The sequence below is a fragment of the Toxorhynchites rutilus genome, chromosome 3 (assembly GCF_029784135.1).
Source record: "Toxorhynchites rutilus septentrionalis strain SRP chromosome 3, ASM2978413v1, whole genome shotgun sequence".
Lineage (NCBI taxonomy): Eukaryota > Metazoa > Arthropoda > Insecta > Diptera > Culicidae > Toxorhynchites > Toxorhynchites rutilus.
Window position 1 is genome coordinate 156,580,553 of NC_073746.1, and position 21,810 is coordinate 156,602,362.

General features: G+C 38.7%; 2 protein-coding genes across 2 annotated transcripts in view; one reads left to right on the forward strand and one right to left on the reverse strand.

The window, feature by feature from the left end:
• Nucleotides 1–15,335, reverse strand: part of LOC129775379 (uncharacterized) — a 45,548-nt gene extending 30,213 nt beyond the window's left edge. The window contains exon 1 of the mRNA XM_055780068.1: nt 14,626–15,335. Within this exon, the coding sequence (XP_055636043.1) occupies nt 14,626–14,813 (188 nt within the window). The 5' untranslated portion in view covers nt 14,814–15,335. The remainder of the gene's footprint in view (nt 1–14,625) is intronic.
• A 2,906-nt stretch (nt 15,336–18,241) lies between these two features.
• On the forward strand, nt 18,242–19,831 carry LOC129773603 (uncharacterized). Its single transcript, XM_055777240.1, has one exon. The coding sequence runs from the start codon at nt 18,242–18,244 to the stop codon at nt 19,829–19,831; it is 1,590 nt and encodes a 529-aa protein (XP_055633215.1).
• Nucleotides 19,832–21,810: the final 1,979 nt, after the last annotated feature.

Sequence of the window (21,810 nt, forward strand, 5' to 3'; positions counted from 1 at the left end):
GCATCGAATTTCTAAACTTGTCTTGACTTTGAGCGTAAAGTGTAAATTTCATTGTTTGAAAATAATTTTCAGTTGTTTTGATTATTTTGTTTGTCTATATGTATATCAGTGTTGTGAGCTGTTTGTCAAGGTTGTCAAGTGGTATCAACAACGTGGTTCGAACTTCAGACTCCTCTTTGTGGGTCAGAGGAGAAACCAATTTCTTCAGGTTCGGTTTGGGTTTTCTGGTCCAATGATCTAAAATTGTCGTAAAATCCAACTTCATATCTCAGAATGTTAAGTTCTATGGTGGTTGAAGAGGCTTGAACCTATTCGACCTACAGTACGTGTCATAAAGATATAACTTCTCATTTTTTGAGTTTCCAGCGATATGTAAGAGCTCGGTTGGAAAGACATGATTTTCTAATCATGCGGAAAACAAAAATGTCAACCGAGGTATTTTTGATTGTTTATTTATTTATTCGCTTTTTTACAAAGACAACAGGCTAAACATAGATGCTTTAATGCTCCATGACTACCACTACTACTACTTATAATACTACCACTACAAACTACAACTATATCAATATATGCTAGTAAAACTGTAACTAATAACAATAAACATCATGTTAACAAAGAGCAACACAATACATTTTTTGAGGGACGAACGAGATAGATGAAAGTCAAAACCGACACTACAGCGGTGAAATACGCGACACATGCTAGATATAGGTTCATTATACCCGTAATTTGTTCGGGTTGATGAGAGGTATAAATAGTTCTGATCAGGGCTCGGCATAGTCATATTCAACTGAGGATAGTCAGCTGACTATCTGACTGACTATATCCGTATTCAGTTGGAAAAGACTTTTAGCTTCTTCACGCAGTTTCTCCGCCAAAACGAATAACAGGTAGTCGGGCGCCATCTCATTTCATTCTTCCTAGTCAAATTGTTTTCATTGCATTTTAAAGTGACTTCCCCCAAAACGAATTCGTTTCTCTCTCTCTCTCTCATGTATCACGTATGCATGCATTTCGATGTTTGTTCAACGTGGTTTGACATACACTACAGGTGAGCTAGATTTTTTTCGTATCGTACACGAAAATTACTCACACGTATAAAATAGCGTGCGGTGTGTGTGCACGCCATTTACTAATATTAACGCGAGGATATTTTCAGCATACCTGATAACTGTCTATGTTCGTTCGTTTGAGTTCATGACGGGTAGTCAATAAACCGTTCATTTATGGGGTAACCACTTTTTTGCATCAGAAATCAAGTTTTCGTTCCTCTTTATATGGACGTGAAAATAAGATTGCGTACGCGGGTAACTATTTCGTTCCTAGGGGGGTATAAATGTGGATTGAAGTGAGTTTAATGAAGAGGCAGATTTGTATTCATTAGTCGCGTCAGTTAGAATAACCACTGACTGGACTAGTTCATCAGTCATCCTCGCTCTCAACGCTAGTCAATTCATTTTCTAGTCAATTCGCTTTTTGTTCACGGCGACTGCCGAAGCGGTTCTAGTCGTAGCGAAGCTACTGGGAGTAAAGTCGGTCTTCATTTCTCATCTTCGAAGATTTCGGGCCCTGGTTCTGATATCGTAAATTACGGGGATTTCTGATGAATTTATCAACCGAAGGAGCTCAGGACAATCGACGTTCGACAGTAATATACGAAGTAAATAGGGTCTTGGCAATGTTTCTGCATGAAGCTAATAAGTCCAGTCCAATCAAACTGCAGCGATCCTTGTATCTAGGGAGGTTTATTGGATCATTCCACGGTAAATCGCGGAAGGTGAATCGAACGAATTCCCGTTGTATCGATTCAATTCGCTGAACATTATTCTGGTAACACGATGATCAAAACCCGCATGCGTGTTCAAGGATCGCGCTATCGCGACATGCTGGAAGATTATATTTGGCCACTGTGTGCCACTTGCCACACAGCGCACGTTACAATGGATTTATTGAAAAGTAAGTTTGGTGAACATGTTGTTTCGAGAAATGGACCTGCCGATTGGCCTCGTTCATGCGATTTGACGCCATTGGATTTCTTTTTATGGAGCTATGTCAAGTCACTGGTCTATTCAAACAAGCCAGCAACTTTATAAGATCTCAAAGACGACATTCAACGCGAAATTCACATCATTACGGTTGAAATGTGTGCCCGATTAGTGGAAAATTTGGTCCAACCGATCAATCGCTGTGAACGGGCTCGTGGTGGTCTTATGACCGAGATTTCATTCTTTAAATGTAAGAGTTGAGCCAAAATAATTTTGAACTATCTGAAAAAAACCTGTATTTTATTAAAATAAAGTTGACAAGTTCCTAATGAAAGACCCGTTATATTTCTGCATCACACGCACACATTATTGGATTTTATTTATTAAAAATGTGGGATTTTTTTTTTTTTTTATCCCTTTTGTTTATTTCAGGCTCATTAGCATCTTGGCTGTAACAGAGCCGAATTTCAATCGTGTACATGTCACATGTTTATCATATCTATAATTAGCACATTACACAGTTGCCATGTTTTCGGCGTTAGAGTATTCCCTTCTATACCATTGCATATGGTACACATTTACACAGTTGCCATATAGGCGTAAGAGTTTTCGTTCTGTTCTTCCATTATCCAGTTGGACCACCGGACAGCGGAGACAGTTGAATGATCATTGTTGAGTTATTTATAGAACAGCAGCCCGATGTGTCTTGCAGAGCAGAGCAGTTGAATGGATGAATCGATCTTATTTCGACCGTGGATCGATCTCCATCGCTGATGATTGTTGCGTGGACGTAGCTATTCTGTAACAACACAAAGATGGTCAATGAGGGCCCTGAGTTTTGAACTCACGATCGATCGCTTACTAAGCGAACGCGCAACCAATGTGGCTACGGAGACCCCCTAAAAATGTGGGATAATGGTGTTTATTTTTTATTATTCCGTTTATTTTTGCAGGCTCAGTGTAGAATATATAATTGCCTGTGGCCATAGTGAATCATCTGCGGAAAAGACCGCCCATTAGCTAGTTGGTTTTGATTTAATAACAAACTTTTTTCAAGACTGGATACGATAAACTTTCAAATTTAAAGTCACCAAAATACAAAGAATAATAACAACGATCACGATGCATATCCAGTACAATATTAAACACAAGTTTAGACATATTTAGACAAATTGGTCAACTTGTATATTGCTCTCGCGAGCTGCTTCAGCTGCTTCTACAAAACCGTAAACCACCAGCCTTATTTAAGACTATAATAACATTTTATTGAAGAGTGAAATTAAAATTTTAATACATTCCATAATAATATTAGGAGTGATGAACGAGCGAATTGAATAAATAACATTGAATAACAATGTGGTCGTGTTCTTGACACAACCCCTTATTTTTGTTTTATTGTTTCATCTTCTACTAGGTCTTTTTTATTGTCGTAAGTACATGTTTATGTTGAATTACCCGAAACAAGGTTCATGACTCAGCCTCCAAATTTTATGTCAATTACCCATAGTAAGGTTCATGTCATTCAACAGATGCAAGATAATCATTGTCGTGAAAGAACGTCGATCATCTGGTGCGTCGTGTTTAAATTGTCTTATGCATGATATTACAAAGTCACTCACAAAGTTGACAATTCGTCACACAATATTGAACCTTCTGCATTTCATCTTCTTCTTCTTCTTCTTATATGGCACTAACGTTCCTAGAGGAACTCCGCCGTCTCAACGTAATATTACTTGCGTCATTTTCATTAGTACTTAGTTGAGATTTCTATGCCAAATAACACGCCTTGAATGCATTCTGAGTGGCAAGCTCTAGAATACGCGTGACCACAGTGCAAGTCAGAGGAAATTTCTTTGAAGAAAAATTTCCCCGACCAGAACGGGAATCGAACCCGAACCCCCGGCATGCTAGGTTTGACGCTAACCACTCGGCCACGGGAGCACTTCTGCATTTCATATTGTATCTTATTTACACTTGTTCAATATATTACTGCTCTCTTTTCAACTCAATGAAGAAAATAACCATTTTTCTTCATGCATATTCTTTTCGCTTCATTCGTTTCGTTCTTCTTACTGGAGTGACATTTGCAATCGTCATTTCCAGAGCGAATTGAAACATTCATTTATTCGAACTGTTTGTATTCAAATGAAAGTTTCGTTGTTGTATTGTTTTACTTACTGAAACTAATGAAAACGTTGAGGTGAAAGGTTATGCAGTAGGCCGGCGCCGGTGGTGTAGTGGTAAGCGAGATTGCTGTGCCCTCTGTCTTTTTTAACATAACTTTTCTGAAATGCAATTCATTTAACGTTGACGCTGCATTCTATGAAATGCACAAACCTTTTTAAGGATTATTCTAGTATTAAAGCTTCGCATCAAAACAATTTCAAATTATGTTAGGGGACGCGTGGGCGCGTTGCTTTGGGCCACCCCGTATCATTATGACAATGAATCCAATTCAATGAACAAATTCTTGTAACCCCAGGGTGGTAAACGGTTTCCAAATAAGTACAAAATTTTCATCAGAAAGTAAATGAGTAATTTACATGTTACGCTAATTTAGTAAACTTTCGATGCATTAACAATTCAAAAGCATATCGCATCCAATTGCACCCATACGGATATTCCCACACGTGGTGATTGTATCGCATTTCACTTTTGATCGGTAGCGCTATTAAAACGCGACCGGTCTTCGGAAACTATTCTCATTCGGCTTGCCTTATGGAGCATTCTGGCGTTGCTGGTGTGGTGAATCAATCGCTGTTACCGGATTGGCCAAACAACCAGACCACCGATACAGTGAAACCAGTTGAGCTTGCGGAGGGCGGAGGGCAGCGGTGTGGATGTAAAATGCGATGAAAAAGTGGAGATGCACAATCGTTAAATATAGCCCTGCTTAGTCATGAGAAAAGTATTTTTAGTACACCCAGGCAGCGGGGCAATCGAGAAATATAGTGCGGAGGCCAGATGCAGTGAATGGAATCATTTCATATGGATGGCGTAATCAACCGAAAAGAGAGTGAAGCGCGCGGATAGCTGAAATTTGAACTTGAACCTTCCGGATATGGTAGGAACGTTTTGTGTGTGAATTTGGTTATTGACCTTTGGGTCTTGTCACAAGAAACCGATGAAAAACGCATAGAAAGGGACGATGTGTTCGCAAATCGTCCGTGAAGGGCAACTACAATTGTAGTTTTCCTCGCCTGAATAACTTCCGTTGAACTCTAGAAGAACATGATCTGTGAGTGTCATTGCTCTCGAAATAAAAACTTAAATTACAATCGATGCGATAAAATTTAATCTTCTCTGGTTTACGGAAGTTGATGTTTATTACAACAGGTTCCTCGAATAGCCGTCACATATCTTTCTCGGGTTGGATGAAGCGCTATTATGAAGTAATGAAATGTCGGCATCAATTTACTTCGCTTCATTAATTGAATTTGACGTCGCGTTGTCATTAGCCGGTAACCTGCGCTAAACCTGGGGAGAAATTCAAACTATTGCGTCATATTTATTAATGTCCTCCCACGCAAAGTTCTTATTTATCAGGAAAAAAACACGACAGTCCTTCAACACTCGGTTTCTTTCGTTTTTCCGCAACGTGGGTTGACTACAGCAGCCCCAACGGTTTCAGTTTCTGAAATAGAATTCCAAATACACGCGAAAACTAGGAAGCTGTCGTCTAAAAATACACATATTGTCTCGCTTGTCTGTAGAGTTTACAGATTTGTTTATATGTTACAATTTGGTTCTGGTCTCGATGGTATTAACCTCACCTGTCTGTCAAGACGCGTTATGTTGACCAACGAACTGTATAAACCCACTGGTGAATAGGAGACATTATTGACGCTAGATTTGCATCTTGCGAGGAAAACCGCATTTACCAATTGACATTTGAATGTTGAAATTTCGCTCTCCATGAAACTTAATTATAATACACCGTGTATCGTGGCCAATATTTTGTTTCATCAATAAGTGAATTTGGGTACGAATTAAAACGATTCTATTGTAGATTGATACTACGCAACGCATTTTCTTGCTGCGAATTTAAAATATTTAATATCATTTCTATTTCAAGCATTTAGCAGATTTGGAACTGAAGCAGTTGATGCATAAATATAGTTCAAAACTGACCTAGAAATCCAACTGTTTTCGAAATGGTCCGGAAAAAACATAACACGTGACCCAGAACAATAAAAAATATATCATAAAACTAAACCACTGAGCAGGAAAACATGTGCCGACCGAGTAATTAAAATGTCGGCGCACCAAAGTATGTTGTTAAAACCGTTCTAGCTGTGCAGGTCACGTTCTGAAATGAGAGTGAAACACAGTTGACAGTGAGGTATTTTTTTTGTATTTTTCTATATTCAGCATATTGTAATCAATGCATGTGCATCGACAAACTGGGACCTAGATAGCGAAATAAAAAAAAAAAGAAAAAAAACGATAAAAACTCTACTTATAACAAACTTTCATAACTCACATTTGGCTTTGATTTTCCGTTGATTCCGTTGAGCTGGAGCCTTTACTCAAACAAACGTCCGTTTGATATCCAAACACGTTATGCTGCCTTCCTGGCGGCATCGGAATCGGCATGTGTTATGATCTATGTTTCTCTCCATTTTTTCTCTTTTTTTACCTTAGACTTTACCTTGGAGGTTCCTGAATGTGATGAAACTATATGAATCATCATCACACTCAAAGCAGTATGAAAACTATATCGCCAACCATATTTAAATTAATCAACATTAGCAATTGGGTTGTCATTTTGCTTTCAAATCATCAAATCAACACCACTCGGAGTGATAAGACAGAAACATATGATTGAAATTTTGTTTAATATTGGATTCATTTGTCAGTACCTAACATCTTTTCAAAAACTCGTATCAGACCCACATCTCACGTGTACCGAAATCCCTTTTTCAGTAATTGATATGTAATTCTTTCTATTTAGTGTTTCATAAATCAGTTGTAAATAGTTGGAGAAGCAAGATCGAACATTAAACTTACATAATCCATCCATTAGCGACTTGACAGTTTTGTGTCTTCGTGTGAACAAACCCTTAAAACATTTCAATGATCTGTCAATGTCAAAATGTTAGTCATAATCAACAATTTTCATCATGGTGCAGTACACGAAGAAGCAACGCTTGAAAAATTATTAAAAATCACGATCGAAATTCGGAGTCGGTGGTTGCAACTTTAAGAGCCCTTACTCCAATTTTCGACCGCAATAATCGTCCCAGCCGGTAGGCTGTGCATAGTTTAGTGACCAAATTTGAGTCTACATTTTCGTTGATGGATTTTTTTCGAGCCAACGAGAAGTCTCCCCGCACGAAGCAACGAAAATATCGCTGCTGCAAGTGAATCTATCCGAAATGTCCCAAATCAGTCAATTGCACGGCGTTCTCAAGAATTGGGCATCTCCCAAACCACATCGTGGCGTATTTTGCGAAAAGACCTTGGCGTATTTTGCGAAAAGATCGAATTGACTCAAGAACTAAAGCCACTCGACCATATGAAGCGCCGAAACTTCTCCAATTGGGCTCTGGCGAATCTTGATGAAAATGATGATTTTCATCACAAAATAATCTTCAGATGAGGCTCTTTTCATGCTAAATTGCTTTGTCAACACTAGGATTGGGCGATCTCGGATCGATTTTTAGAAGATCGATCTTTTCCATATGGATTTTCGATTTTTTTGATCGATATTTTGTACTCGAGAAAATCGAGAAAATCGATCTCACAATTTTTTTGTAGATTTGTTCTTCAGTATATTTCGCTTTAAATCTCACCAAATTCCTTAGGGGCCGACGTTGAGCTTTTTAGTAGGAAAGTGCTGCCTGACTGGGAATGACAGTTATAATGAAAAAAATAATGAAATAAAAATATATAGGGTTTGTTTTCGGATGTTTCATAGAATGTGTCTTCTTTCTAGTCGAATTGCTGATTATTTTCTATTTTTCTTTGGGAACTGGGACCGACACTGATATTGTGCAAACGCAAACGCTGAATGAAAGCGCAGCAAGAAAAAATCGGGGCTTAACGTGTTGAATGATAATGCCAACGCTTGGATTGCTTCTATTCTATTCTTGGATCTCACCATGTTTCCATATTTTTCAATGATAATGCCAACATTTGGATCGCTTCTTCTACGATATTCTTCCATACAAATGCTGACAGAGACAGAACTAGCGGTAGCTACTTAGGGATGTACTTTAACCAGTGGCTCGTAGCAGTCCGGAATAATCCTGGGATCTCCGGACATGATTTGTCGAAAGGGTTCACTGCGGCGCCCAGTACAGTTCGTCGAATATGTATGCGGGAAGGGTTTCGGTCGTACCATGCCAGCAAACATCCCAACAGGGATTGTGTCGCATTTACCCGAAACCCACAGTTACCCGAAAGACATTCACCCGAATTCCACTCACTCGAATGTAGCAAATACCCGAAAGCGGCAGCTACCCGAATGTAACATCTACCCGGACTGACACTTACTCGAATGCGACATTTACCCGAATGCAACAATTACTCGAATGTAACAGTTATCCGAATTCAACATTTACCCGAATGCGACAGTTACCGGAGTGGTGCAATTACCCGAATGCAACATCTACTCGAATGCGACACTTACCCGAAAGAAGGATATATTCGAATAATACGCAAATATTATTATTAGGAAGTATTTGTATATTTATTATTGATCAGTGTTATATGAAGATCAAATCTGCCTCGTACGTTCATTTTCATTCAAAAAGTATTTTTCGTGGCTAGTGCAATTTGAGAAATAGTGGCGTTGAATAAAATCTTTTTCAAATTAAAGAAAAGTGAAAGAATGCAGTTTTATAACGTACTAGCTGACCCGGCAAACTTCGTCCCGCCCAAAATTAGTTTTTTGTTATCAATACCTTCAAACATTCACTTTTTCAGGTTTTTTTTTTGCGCAAGTTCATGAGTCCAATCGCAGAACTGTTCATTGATTGATCTTCTAATCGACCCCGTTGAATTTATATTTTACTAAACTACATCTACCAAAACTCATCATTATAATATCAGATTATTTTCAGACACAATTCTCGTTCAAGATTTTTCAATCACTTGCAAATAAAATGTTTCTCCGTTACATGGAATAAATGTTTGATACAGAAAATATGATAGAATAGAAACAGACCCCTTCCCTCTTCTACCCTTAGAGAGGGGGGAGGAGTGTCTATTCATCATAGAAACGTTTCGTGCCCCCTTAAATATTCACATGCCAAATTTCGTTCCATTTGCTTGATTAATTCTCGAGTATTGCAGAAATTTGTGTTTCATTTGTATGGCAGCCCCCCCTTAGAGAGGGGGGTGGAGTGTCTAACCACCATAGAAACATTTATTGCACCCTAAAACCTCCACATGCCAAATTTCGTTTCATTTACTTGATTAATTCTCGAGTAATGCAGAAATTTGTGTTTCATTTGTATAGCAACCCCCCTAAGAGAGGGGAGGAGTGTCTAACCACCGTAAAACATTTATTGCATCCTAAAGCCTTCACATGCCAAATTTGGTTTCGGGTCTCAAACTATCATGAAAACCTTTCCCGGCCCCAAAAACCCCTACATACCAATTTTTATGTCGATCGGTTCAGTAGTTTCTGAATCCATAAGAATCAGACAGACAGACAGAAATCCATTTTATATATATGTTATATGTTATTTATTAAGTTTCAAGAAAACATACAAAAAAAATATTTTTCTCCATTTCTGATGAATTTTCGATTTTTCGCTAAATACATCCCTCTCTAAGGGAAGAAGAGGGGAGGGATCTGTCCTTCATATCTTCTGTATCAAACATTTATGCCATGTAACGGAGAAACATGTTATTTGCAAGTGATTGAAAAATCTTGAACATGAATTGTGTCTGAAAATAATCTGATATTATAATGATTAGTTTTGGTAGAAGTACTAGGAATTTTTTAGTAAAAGGTAAATTCAACGGGGTCGATTAGAAGATCAATCAATGAACAGTTCTGCGATTGGACTCATGAACTTGCGCTTAGTAAGAAAACGTGAATGTTTGATAACATTAAACAAATTTTGGGCGGGACGAAGTTCGCCGGGTCAACTAATAATACAGAACAATGCGCTGGCACATACCACATAAATTGTGATAGGATGGACACGGTTTGTTATGGAAAATGATAGGTTGAATAAACGCGAAATAATTTTCATTAGCAGATAAAAAAAAACTGCAGCGTTGCATTCAAACGATTAATATTCTTCAACTACTGCGTGGTATTATCACTTGGTTTCTCTATATATGGTTAGCGGTATCAATATTGAGATGATATCGTTTCGTGCTTATATACATTTTTCAAAATGATTTTTCGAAGCCTTCTTATAATAAAGTTAAGCTTTTTTTTGAAAAATTAATTTTAATTTGCATTGTCTAATGAACCCTATAGAAAAATATAAATTTAGTGTTTTCCTACTGTGGCTTTCTTTGGAAACCCAGACAGTCTGCATGCATCCGTAAAAAGACGTTGGGCCTGATTCTCGAATACACTTCAATACACTGTCATCAGACACATTCGACAACATGAATGAGTGGCATTATCGCACAAGTGCTGAAATCTGTTGGCGTTCGTTTTACGTCGTTTTCAGTCCTGTAGAATTAAATGCCTAATCCTTCTTGGACAAAGCTGACAACGAGTTTTATTGTAACGAGTCCGAAGTTTAATGAAATCATTTATCTGGCAACAGTTAACCCTTAGCGGTCTGTTACTTGTTTACTTCCTATAATTTATAAGTTAGTCTGCATACGAAGAGAAACTGTGTGCTCGACATTTCTGTAAGGCAGGAAAGGTAGTAAAAAAAGTTATATTTTAGTGACAAATTATCAGTATACAAAATGTGTCAATCATCTTACTGGACTGATAGTGAAAATGAACTTTTGAACAACTGAACTTGTTGATTTTATAAGTTGAAGTAGTTTCCTCTACTTGCAATATATTTCTTACATAATTTATTAACACGTTAAGCCCCGTGTCGGTACCTAGGGGTTGACACTGAATCTTTCGTCTTTTTTGCGCCGATCTCACCGAACTGATAGTTGACTTTTCGTTCGGAGAGTGTAGGCATTGGGAACGATAACACCGATGTTACAAAATGATATTTAGGAAAGTTCGCTATCGATTCGCTGGGACCGACGTGGGTCAAACGTAAAGATCATTGTCGGTCCGCTATTTCGATGGGGGCTTAACGTGTTAACGATCCAAATCCGTGCTCTAGCTTTGAAGTCGAAGCGTTCAAGCGTTCAATAAGGAATGGCTTTAATGTCGTCAAACTGTCCTTTTAAAACGTTGTGTATGAAAGTATGAAAGTTGAAGGGTGCCAAATCATGTGAATACGGCACACGATTTAGGATACAGACACGATTTGGAGTCGAATATCGAATTCACTGAAGGGGCTAGGCGCATTATCATGAAGAAGAACTTAATCCTCGAGTCGTTAGAGAATCATAATCGCCATACACATCTTTCATCAACTATAATATTACTGACATAGTTTTATCAAGTTTCGCGCTCAATGTAAAACCCGATCTTCGCTTCATATCAGGATTTTAACATCGAACGAAAGCTTCCTTCCTTTTTATCTGACAATTAAAATAAAAGAAATATTGACAGATGGTACGTCTGCTTCAATTTTCAGTAATGAATGTTTCATTACGAGTTAACACCGCATGATGGTAAGATATATACTGTATAACTATACACAGGGTATTTTGATCCAATGACAAGAGATACTCTGACTTCAACTCAGCAAGTAGAAGTGGTCCGTTGAGGGTTAATAGAACAACCCACACTCAACTCGAGCTTTAAATTACTAATTCTGAAGCAGCGCCCGACGCTATTAAATCATTAAGGTGCGCTATTAATAAGGCGCCAGCCGTTATAATCGTCATCCGCTGATTATCATCTCTGCCGGACTAAATAGTTGTCGTTATTGACAACACACCATAAATGGCGCTCATCAGCTAATCATCACACGTCGCTCGCTCGCGGAACTTGCTAGTGTCGTTGTTTTGCGGGTGAAATCATGCTCAGGTTTGTTTTTTCCCTCGAAAAAAGATCTCTAACTTCAAATGGATGCAAGGTTTTTCTCATAATCGTCTGCTGCACACTGTATTTATTTGCTTCCCGCAGCAGCAGCGGGCAATAAACCGCTACAATGTTATTGCAGCTGTAGATTTTTCCGAGATAAACACATTAGAGTTTCTAGTTCAATAAAACTTTTTTTTTTCGTCTCGTCGAAGTGGCAATGAATCTTGAAATACTTTTTCTTCAATTAGGATTGCGCGTGCCCAACTTTCGCCGTGAACCTATCAGAGGAAGGATAGCCAATACTGCACGCAGAAAAACGCATGCAACGCGTGGTGCGTTGCTCGTTGCGTGTTCAAAGATCTGAATCATGCGATAAATTTATGACTGATATTATGGGTAATCTGTAACAATTTGTTAGACGGAGAGAAAAAAAAAGAAAGATGTTTTCATGTACTGAGAAAAACCAGACACTCAATGCCATGATGCAGAATACATTTTTCAAGCAGTAATGTCGAAGTTATTGTCCTTATTTTTTATCAAAGAGGTTTTAAAAATAAAATTCATTCGTCTCTACATAAGTCCAATCAATTATGAGTGTCTTATAATCCTTATACATAAAAGAGGGATTTTCCCACGTACGTCTAAAATATCATCACAGGAGAACGCACATATGCACATTATGCCAATGCACATTAGGGTGCCAATGAAAATGGTCGTCTCGAATTTCAAAAATACCCCATAAAAATGATCACCACCTCGAAAAAAATCCTATGCAAAATATCAGCTCAATCGGACTTAACGGAGAGCTTGAGCTGGAGCTTGGGTAGACTGTACAATTCGTACTTGCTCTCCGTGATTGACCTGAATCAACCAAATTGCACAAAGAACACACAGAATGAAACTTGGGACTAGCAAATCATTCTCGTTGTGAAATTTTCGGTGATTCGAGCTTTAAATGATCAATAACGACGCCGGCCACGTCCTTATAGTCACCAGGGGAAGGGAAGGAATGTTAGTATGATATTCGCCGCCCGAAAGCCAGAAGTGTCGCCTCTATAGTGTGGTTCCCTAGCGAATATCATGGAAGGGATATTTGCTAGTGGGATAGGTTAAAAATCACTGCGGTAAATGATATGATTATGTGAACGGAACTGTCGACCACTCGACGGAATGAAAACTCGAAAATAAAACTCATTTCGTAGCGGCATAATATATAGAAGAGTGACCTTGGCACCTTGGATTTATGTTTCTGTTAGAGAAAACATTTCGGTGAGAGCAAAAGCTCCCCTTACTTTCATGTATTTGCAATGCCGATTTCCCCCAAGCAGCTTGGTTTTGATGTCTCTGTTAGGGACCCACCGTATGTGTCGCAAATCAGCAGTGGGTATTTCCGTTAGGATAGGAGTTGAGATTTTTCAATTGTTCGATAGTTAGTTTCATGACATATATTATTTTCTACAATATAAAAAATTGTTATGGAGTGCTGAAATCGATTGACGCAAAAATTTCATCAATTCATCATGAAATAACTGAGCAATAAGCGTTTGAAATTGGACAATTTTCACGATGTTTTCGATTTTCGATTTTCAATTTGTACCCCAATATGTTCCCGAAAGGCGCAAAGCGGTCAAAGTTTAGGTTTTTTGAAAATTGAAAAATCACCCAAGGGGGAAAAATTTTTCTCTCTTTTTTTTCGAGATAACAGTAAATCTTGACGAGTGATGCAATTTTAAGACATTTGACACTGAAAATATTTTTTGAGAATCCCAATCATCGGGGATTTTTCGGTTTTCAAAAAAAAAACTCAAATTTTAACGTTTGCGACTCTGGTAAATGAAGTCCAAATAAGATAATGTTTTGCATAGGGTATCTTATCGTGCAAATCAACATTTCGTAGCAAGTTCTGAATGAAAAATCGAGGTAACTATTTTTACTGGCACCCAAAAACGTGTTCCGTCTCGTGTTCCGAAAAAAAAAATTAAAAAATCCCAAAGTGTTGATTTTTGATAGAACTTTTTTTTTCGAGTTGACAGTAGATCTCCACGTTTCATGCAATTTTAAGACACTAGGCATCAAACTTTTTTTTTTCGAAAACCTCAATTTCCTTTACCCCTTTGGTGATTTTTCGATTTTCATAAAACTCTAAATTTGACTGTTTGCACCACTCTCCCTTAAGTCCGATTGAGCTGAAATTCTGCATAGGGTATTTTTTTTGAGGTTGTGAACATTTTGTAAAGGGTAACTTTTTGAAATTTTAGGGTCGATTTTTTCCATACATTCATTGGCACCCTAATGCACATATAAGCTCACGCCCTGTGATTATCATCAAAAAGAGTGCTTTGAATCGTCTTGTTTTATCTAAAATCGTGAAGTTCTCAATTTTGTTCCGGAACCAAGAAATACTTCCGCGGTGTGGAAGCGATGCTAACTCATCGCCTTTTTTGGTTACATGAATGACTAGACCTGCACCGCACACATATCCTGTGACTCACGCCGGTCATGTTTTCCCACAGTTACTGACGAAACCGTGCTCACGAGCTGAGCCAGCACATTACTCACTTGTCTACGAAATCGAATCCTTTGTCTTCTTTCACCATGTACGCCGGATATGACTGCAATATTTCATTTGCTTTCCCATTGTAGGATCCCAGCAGTTCGCGGTACTTTGAGTAGACCAAGCTTTTAAGCTGTGGATTCGCCGCTGCGCCCCTGCCGGGCTGCGTGTTCGATATGGTTTGAGTTGCCATTCCTATAATTGCTTGCAATTTCCTATTGATTTCCTACTTTCGGGCGACGGTAATCATTAACTGTCGCTGTTTGTTGTCTTGTCTAGCTACACTGACAACGTTTTACACTCAATAAACAATATTCACCAACTGTAGCACTGCGCAAAGCTATTAAATTGCACCGGCGTAATCCATCTTGGCTTTATAGGTACACATATAAAATTCACTCAACAACAAAACAAGGTGAATTCTTCTGAAAAATAAAACTCAGCGCTGTCAGCAAATATTTGAATATTTTAAGATGTCAACAAAACACATGCACAAATTAATCGCTTTCAGCTTTTATTTTTGGTGATAAGGCGATTTTGATTCAGGTATGAAACCGTATGCAAATTTCGATGCAAACTGATACACGCAATGAAAAGTTCAATGATTTCCGACAAAAAAGGCACACACGTGAACCTTCGATGCAATTACAACCGTTCGACCAGACGTTACTTTTTGAACTGAATGTCTCACGTCCTCACGTCGTCGACCCAAGCGCTGAGGGGAAAGATACCGAATAAGGTTCTGCGCCGAGAGGTAAATCCGCGCGAATGAAGCGACGGGGGAGATCTCGAGAGTGCAAACTTGATTCACGTCTCATTTCTAGGCCGTAAAAAAGCCACCGCAGAGAGGCTCCATCGGTGCACCGCGGGAAATGGGGATGCTTTTTTTGTGACTTGCTACTCATTGCCTTCAAGAGGAAAGTGACCCTCCGATACTCTCAGTGTCCGAGAGTCGCGGGTAGATTTTATGTATCAAAACATATTTCCTTCCGATTCGCTATTTCCTGTGTTGTCTTGTTCGTTCTACTTGGAGAACGGTGCGAAAAAATGAACTCGATAGCAATTGTAGAACTCAGGAACTGTTGCGCTATGGATGAAATGCTCTCGTAATTACCTGTGTTCATCAAGTAAAGGCGGTTGAAATTATCATTCTTAATGTTATACACACACTTCTTCTTTATTCTCTTCTTGTGGGAACTTTGTCTCCTCAACATATTTGTAATTGGTTGAAATTTATATGTGAATTGACACAACTCGATTTATTTCGAGTAACAAGATCAAACGTACGCGGGTTACAGTCAAGTCGAGAAAATTTCCGTTCACAATAAAAGTTTCCAGTCATCCGACTAACACTGGTACACGCATAGTTTTAGGTCTGCCGCTCGAAGCTACCTTTTAGGCGTGTAATTTGGCATCGGTTCCCGTGGCCGAGTGGTTCGCGTCACACGCATCATGAGAGACGTTTAGAGTTCGATTTCCGTTCAAGCTTGGGGAAATTTTGAAATCAAATTGCGCTGTGGTACACGCATATTTCAGAGTTTGCCATTTAGCATACATTCAAGCCGTGTATTTGGCATAGAAATCGCAAATAAGTACAGTAATGCTCTGATAATTCATAGAATTGGGTGACAGAGTTACAGCGGATAACAAAAGACTAAAAATTAGGTGGAAATACGAATGAAGATATTTGAGCATGAAATCTATATTTTTATGATCTGTGGGGCGGATTAACCGCAAAAACGAATTCCATAGTAATTCTACAGGCTTCCCCGTAATTTGTCAATGAATGGTAAGCACTTGTTTTGGTTATGACTTTCACATTATCTTACCACTGGTATACACGACCTTACAGATGAATAGTTTAATGATTTCTGTATTGATTAAGTATAGTTTTCATGCTGAAATATCTTTTTTTTGTTTGCTCCTCATTTTTCATCCTTCATGCGTTACCCGCGATTTTCGATATCCGCGGATAAAAGGTGAGTCGATGGTTATTATGACCAGTGTTGCCACCTTTCCATCTATACCGGAAGGTATAGATGGAAAATTTGATGAAAAATTTGTACCATCTAAAATATTCGTTGCAGAAAAATCAGTTTTTTTAGCATTGAAAAAAAATCTCGTGCGTTTGATTATGCTCATACATAGTCGTTCTAAATTTAGATTGCATACTATCATTCAATTAAATTTTCGATCTGCCGCCACGATGTTCGATCAAATATTTTGATCCTAAAAATTGGGTTCATCGTGTCGTTGCTGAGCATAATTCGAAGTTTGTTCTTCTTCTGATTATATACAGAAAATAAACGAATGCCGAGGATTGAAGCATAGTAAGATCGCTGGAAACTAGACAGCGTAGCGTCGGTCAATGCGAGCTGTTTGTTTTCTGGGACGGGGATTTCCTTCTGGAACAATTTTACTTTTGGGACACGGAACATTGTAAAACCCCATCGTAGAACCCTGGAAACGCTTCCCATACAACGTTGAGGCTTGCTAAATTGTTGGAAGTTTCTGAGAATTAACATTGCAGCAGCCTTGAGTGTCGGATCATTTTTCTAACAACATCTTTTTAATTTTTTCTTAAAAAAAATACAACTAATCCTAATTTTGTTTAAAGTCAAGATAGCGATAAAGTGTATTCGACAAAGTTTTAGATCTTATTAAAATATGAACTTTTGTCGAGGACGTCAACTTTATAGTTTTTGGAATATAAGTCATTTTTGTATGGAGGCACCTGAAAAAAAAAGTTTTGCTCGTAACATTTTTGTGTGTAAATTCTCACGTTTGACATATTCTTGACATGTTTCTAAGTAGAAAAAGTTAGCAGAGCATGAAAATTGCGATAATTTATACATAAGAATGTTACGAATTAAACATTAATAGTATTTTTTTTAAAAAAAAAGAGGTTGTTCGAAAAACTTTTTCCATGTAAATGTGCCCCAATTTGTTGGAAATTTTGAGGGCTATTTATATCTAATTTTTCAGAAAAAACAGAATCAGATTGAAAAAGGCGATTAGGAATTACAACATACTGAACACCCGCTTCTCAAATTTCTTGGAAACAGTGAATTGTGACCAAGACTGATATTTCGTCGATATACAATTCGATATTGGCGCAATGTTCCAGAACCATTTCTGTTGAGGTCAACACCAAAGGAAACGTTGAAAATAAAGAGCAAATATCTGAAAAAGGTCAAAAGCCGGCCTAATGATTCACATGCAACATTTCTAAAAAAGTTCAAGTAGAGAAAAGACAATCTAAAAGAGCATATTTTGAACAAATACTAATCAATACGAATCAATCACGAATGTGGAAAACACTGAACTTCATTTTAGGACGCTCAAAGGAAAAAAACGCAAATTGGTCTGGCTCATAATGGTATTGAATGTACAAATGACGAAGAAGTGTATGAAATTTTTAACGAATACTTTAAAATTATCGGAACGCAGTTATCTAACGAAATTGCTAAGCGATGATGGTAACCCATTGATGGACTCCCATCATGTTCCAAGGATCTGAAAAGCAAAAAGTGTTACGGATCCGATAATATTCCAGTGAATGTTATAAAAACGAACGCAGTTGCCTTTTCCAGAATTTGTTCGGAAATATTCAACCTATTGATGTCTACAGGAAGATACCCAAACCGTTTGAAGATTGCTATAATTGCGCCAATTTTCAAATCCGGTGATTGCACGAACCCTAGGTACTATCGACCGATTTCAACCCTATCAGTGTTCAATAATTTCCTGATTTACATTCCACCCGATAAAAGCCGGGACGTTGTTTTTATGGAAGATCATATCGCCACCGTCCGTGAACTAAGTGTGTCCGCCAACTCCGAAGCTATCATTCTCGCTTGTGGCGACTATAACCAGCCGCGTTTAGCATGGTCTAACGACGACAACAGCTTACGTCTCGACAACCCGATACTTTTGACTCCGGCGAGCGCAGCGCTGATTGACGGAATGGATTTCTTGAACATGAATCAAATTAATGCACAACTAAATCACCTGCGCCGTACATTGGATTTGGTTTTTTTAACCGAAGGAAGCCATGCAAGCCATGAAGTATTGACCGCCGTTGATTCACTAGTGTCCGTAGATCCTCATCACCCTCCTTTGACCATTCGCTTCAACGCACCAGCTAAATCAGTGACTTCGCTTCCAGTGGGAAATGTAGAAGAAAGGAAAATAAATTACCGCAAAATTGATTTTGACAGCCTTTCTGCCCATCTGTCCGGTTCTGATTGGAGTTGTATCTACGATTGTACGAACGTCCATGACATGGCATTCAAATTTTGCGACATCATTCGCCAATGGCTGATTGCGAACGTTCCTTTGAAACGGTGCCCAATTTCACCTCCTTGGAGTACGCCTCTCCTCCGGAGGGCGAAGCGTGTACGCAATCAATGGCAGCGACGTATGCGAACTCATCGATCCAACTTTACAAAAGTCAATTTCAAACATGCAAGCGATGACTACAGGCATCTAAATGCTGCACTCTACAAATCACATGTATTAAGGGTGCAGTTTGGTCTACGTCGTGATCCAAAATCCTTCTGGAGCTTTGTCAATAGCAAACGCAAAAACCCAATAGTTTCGTCCAATTTAGTGTATGAAGACAAGGAATCCAGTGATGAAGCCGTAGCGTGCGACTTCTTCGCGAGACATTTTGCTTCCGAGCCATCTAGCGATTCCGATGCTGAACTGGCTGCGTCTAACATCGTTGCGGATGCAGTAGATTTGGATACGTTTGAAATATTACCTGCAATGATCATCCACGCCTCCAAGAAATTGAAGAATTCATTTTCTCCTGGACCGGATGGTATCCCTGCATCTGTCTTCTGTCGCTGCATAATTGCAGTTGCAGAGCCGCTTGCCTTCATTTTCAGACACTCGTTTGAAAGAGGAGTGTTTCCCATGTGCTGGAAAGAATCATATATGTTACCTGTACACAAAAGTGGGGATCGACGTAATGTGAAGAACTATCGTGGAATAACCAGCCTCCCCGCTGCATCGAAAATTTTTGAGATTATCGTCAGTGTTCAAATTCTACATGCTACTAAGTCCCACATTTCGTCCGATCAGCACGGTTTCATTCCCGGTAGATCCGTAAGTACCAATCTGTTGGATTTCACCAGTACTTGTCGAAGCTTTAGAACAAAAGGCACAGGTAGACGTGATCTACACAGACCTAAAGGCAGCCTTTGATAAGATCGACCACAAAGTGCTACTGTGTAAACTATCACGGATGGGCGCATCGAACAGATTGGTGTCGTGGATGTCGTCGTACCTTACTGATAGGAAGCTTCGTGTCAAGCATGGCTCTAGCGTATCATCATCGTTTGTGAGCGTATCTGGTGTCCAACAAGGAAGCAATTTGGGACCTTTATTGTTCGTGTTATATTTCAATGACGCTGCATCTTCGTTAGGCTTCAAGAACACACTTATGTATGCTGATGATTTGAAGATCTATGTCGTGGTACGTTGCATCGGGGATTGTCTACGTCTTCAAAGGCTACTCGATGAGTTTGTTCACTGGTGCCGCAAGAACAAACTTGTTATTAGCATCGGTAAATGCCATGTAATGACCTTTCATCGATCCAAGGACCCAATCATTTTTGACTATCACATCGTTGAAAATGTTCTTGAGAGAGTAGATGAAGTGGTAAATCTTGGCGTAGTGCTGGATCCTAAACTTTCCTTCCATTCTCATTATACCTGGACCATATCTAGGGCAAACCGACAACTTGGTTTTCTATTCAAGATTGCCAAATATTTCAAGGACCCGCATTGCCTAAAAGCATTGTATTGCTCTCTTGTTCGCCCGATCCTGGAGAATGAATCTGCTGTTTGGGCTCCTAATGATGTCACGTGGAACCTAAGGATTGAACGAGTGCAAAAGAGGTTTGTACGGCTTGCGCTCAGAAATTTACCGTGGCGTGACCCATTGAACCTACCAGCATATGCTGACAGGTGTCGCTTGCTTGGACTTGAAACACTTGATCGGAGACGAAAGATTCAACAAGCGACGTTTGTAGTTAAACTACTCAATGGCGATGTCGACTGCTCGTATCTCCTATCGCTTTTGGACTTTCGAGCCTCGGGTAGGATGCTGAGATACCGATCCCTAATGCAGCCGGGATTTCATCGTACTTTGTATGGATACAACCAACCTGTTTGTGCAATGATCCGCATGTTTTCGTCCGTTGAATCAGTGTTTGAATTTGGAATGTCCACGTCACAATTTGTTAATAGTATTAGAAGACTGCATGTATTTTAAAACGTGATAGATTATTCATTAAGACTATTTCTGTCAGATGAATCAATAATAATAAAGAATAATATATTTGAGAAACTTGTCATTGTAAGACTACTTGATTTTTTAAATGAAAACAATATATTTTACAAGCTCCAGTATGGGTTTCGACTTAGCAGCAGCACTATAACTGATATCACTGAGCTCGTGGATGAGTTGATAGATGGAATCGATCGCAAAATGATAGTTGTTGCTCTTTTTCTGGACCTTAAAAAGGCTTTCGATACAATTGATCATGCCATATTATTGAAAAAATTTAATATTTATGAAATCCGAGGAATAGTCAGCGACCTCGTACATAGCTATCTCACCTGTAGACAGCAATGTGATGCATTGAATAATGCCAAAAGTGTCCTGCGTTCAATAAACAACGGTGTACCACAGGGCAGCAATATTGGACTTCTGTTGTTTATGTTGTACATTTCAGCCATTGATATGAACTGCTAGACTGTTTGCTGACGACTCAGCATTGTTTTATCCATGCTCTGAACCGACGTATCAAATATAAAAAATGATCTGACTGTTCTTTGTAGGTATTTTCAAGAAAATCTGTTGTCACTAAATTTGACAAAAACTAAATACATGTTCTTCAACTTACCAAGGAAAAAAAATTTTCGCTTGTTTGAGGATGTTTTGATTGACAAGGTGAACCATTTCAAATTCCTTGGAATACATTTAGACAGAGGTTTATCATGGACACAAATAAATTCTTTAGAAAGAAAAATTTCCTCACTTTGTGGTATATTAAAGAGAGTATCCTACTTTGTATCGCAGAGACATGCATGTAAAACGAAAGTTAAAAAACTACAAGTGTTGCAATATAGGAGCCTGAAAATAATATACAGATAACCAATCCTCCATTCAACTTTAG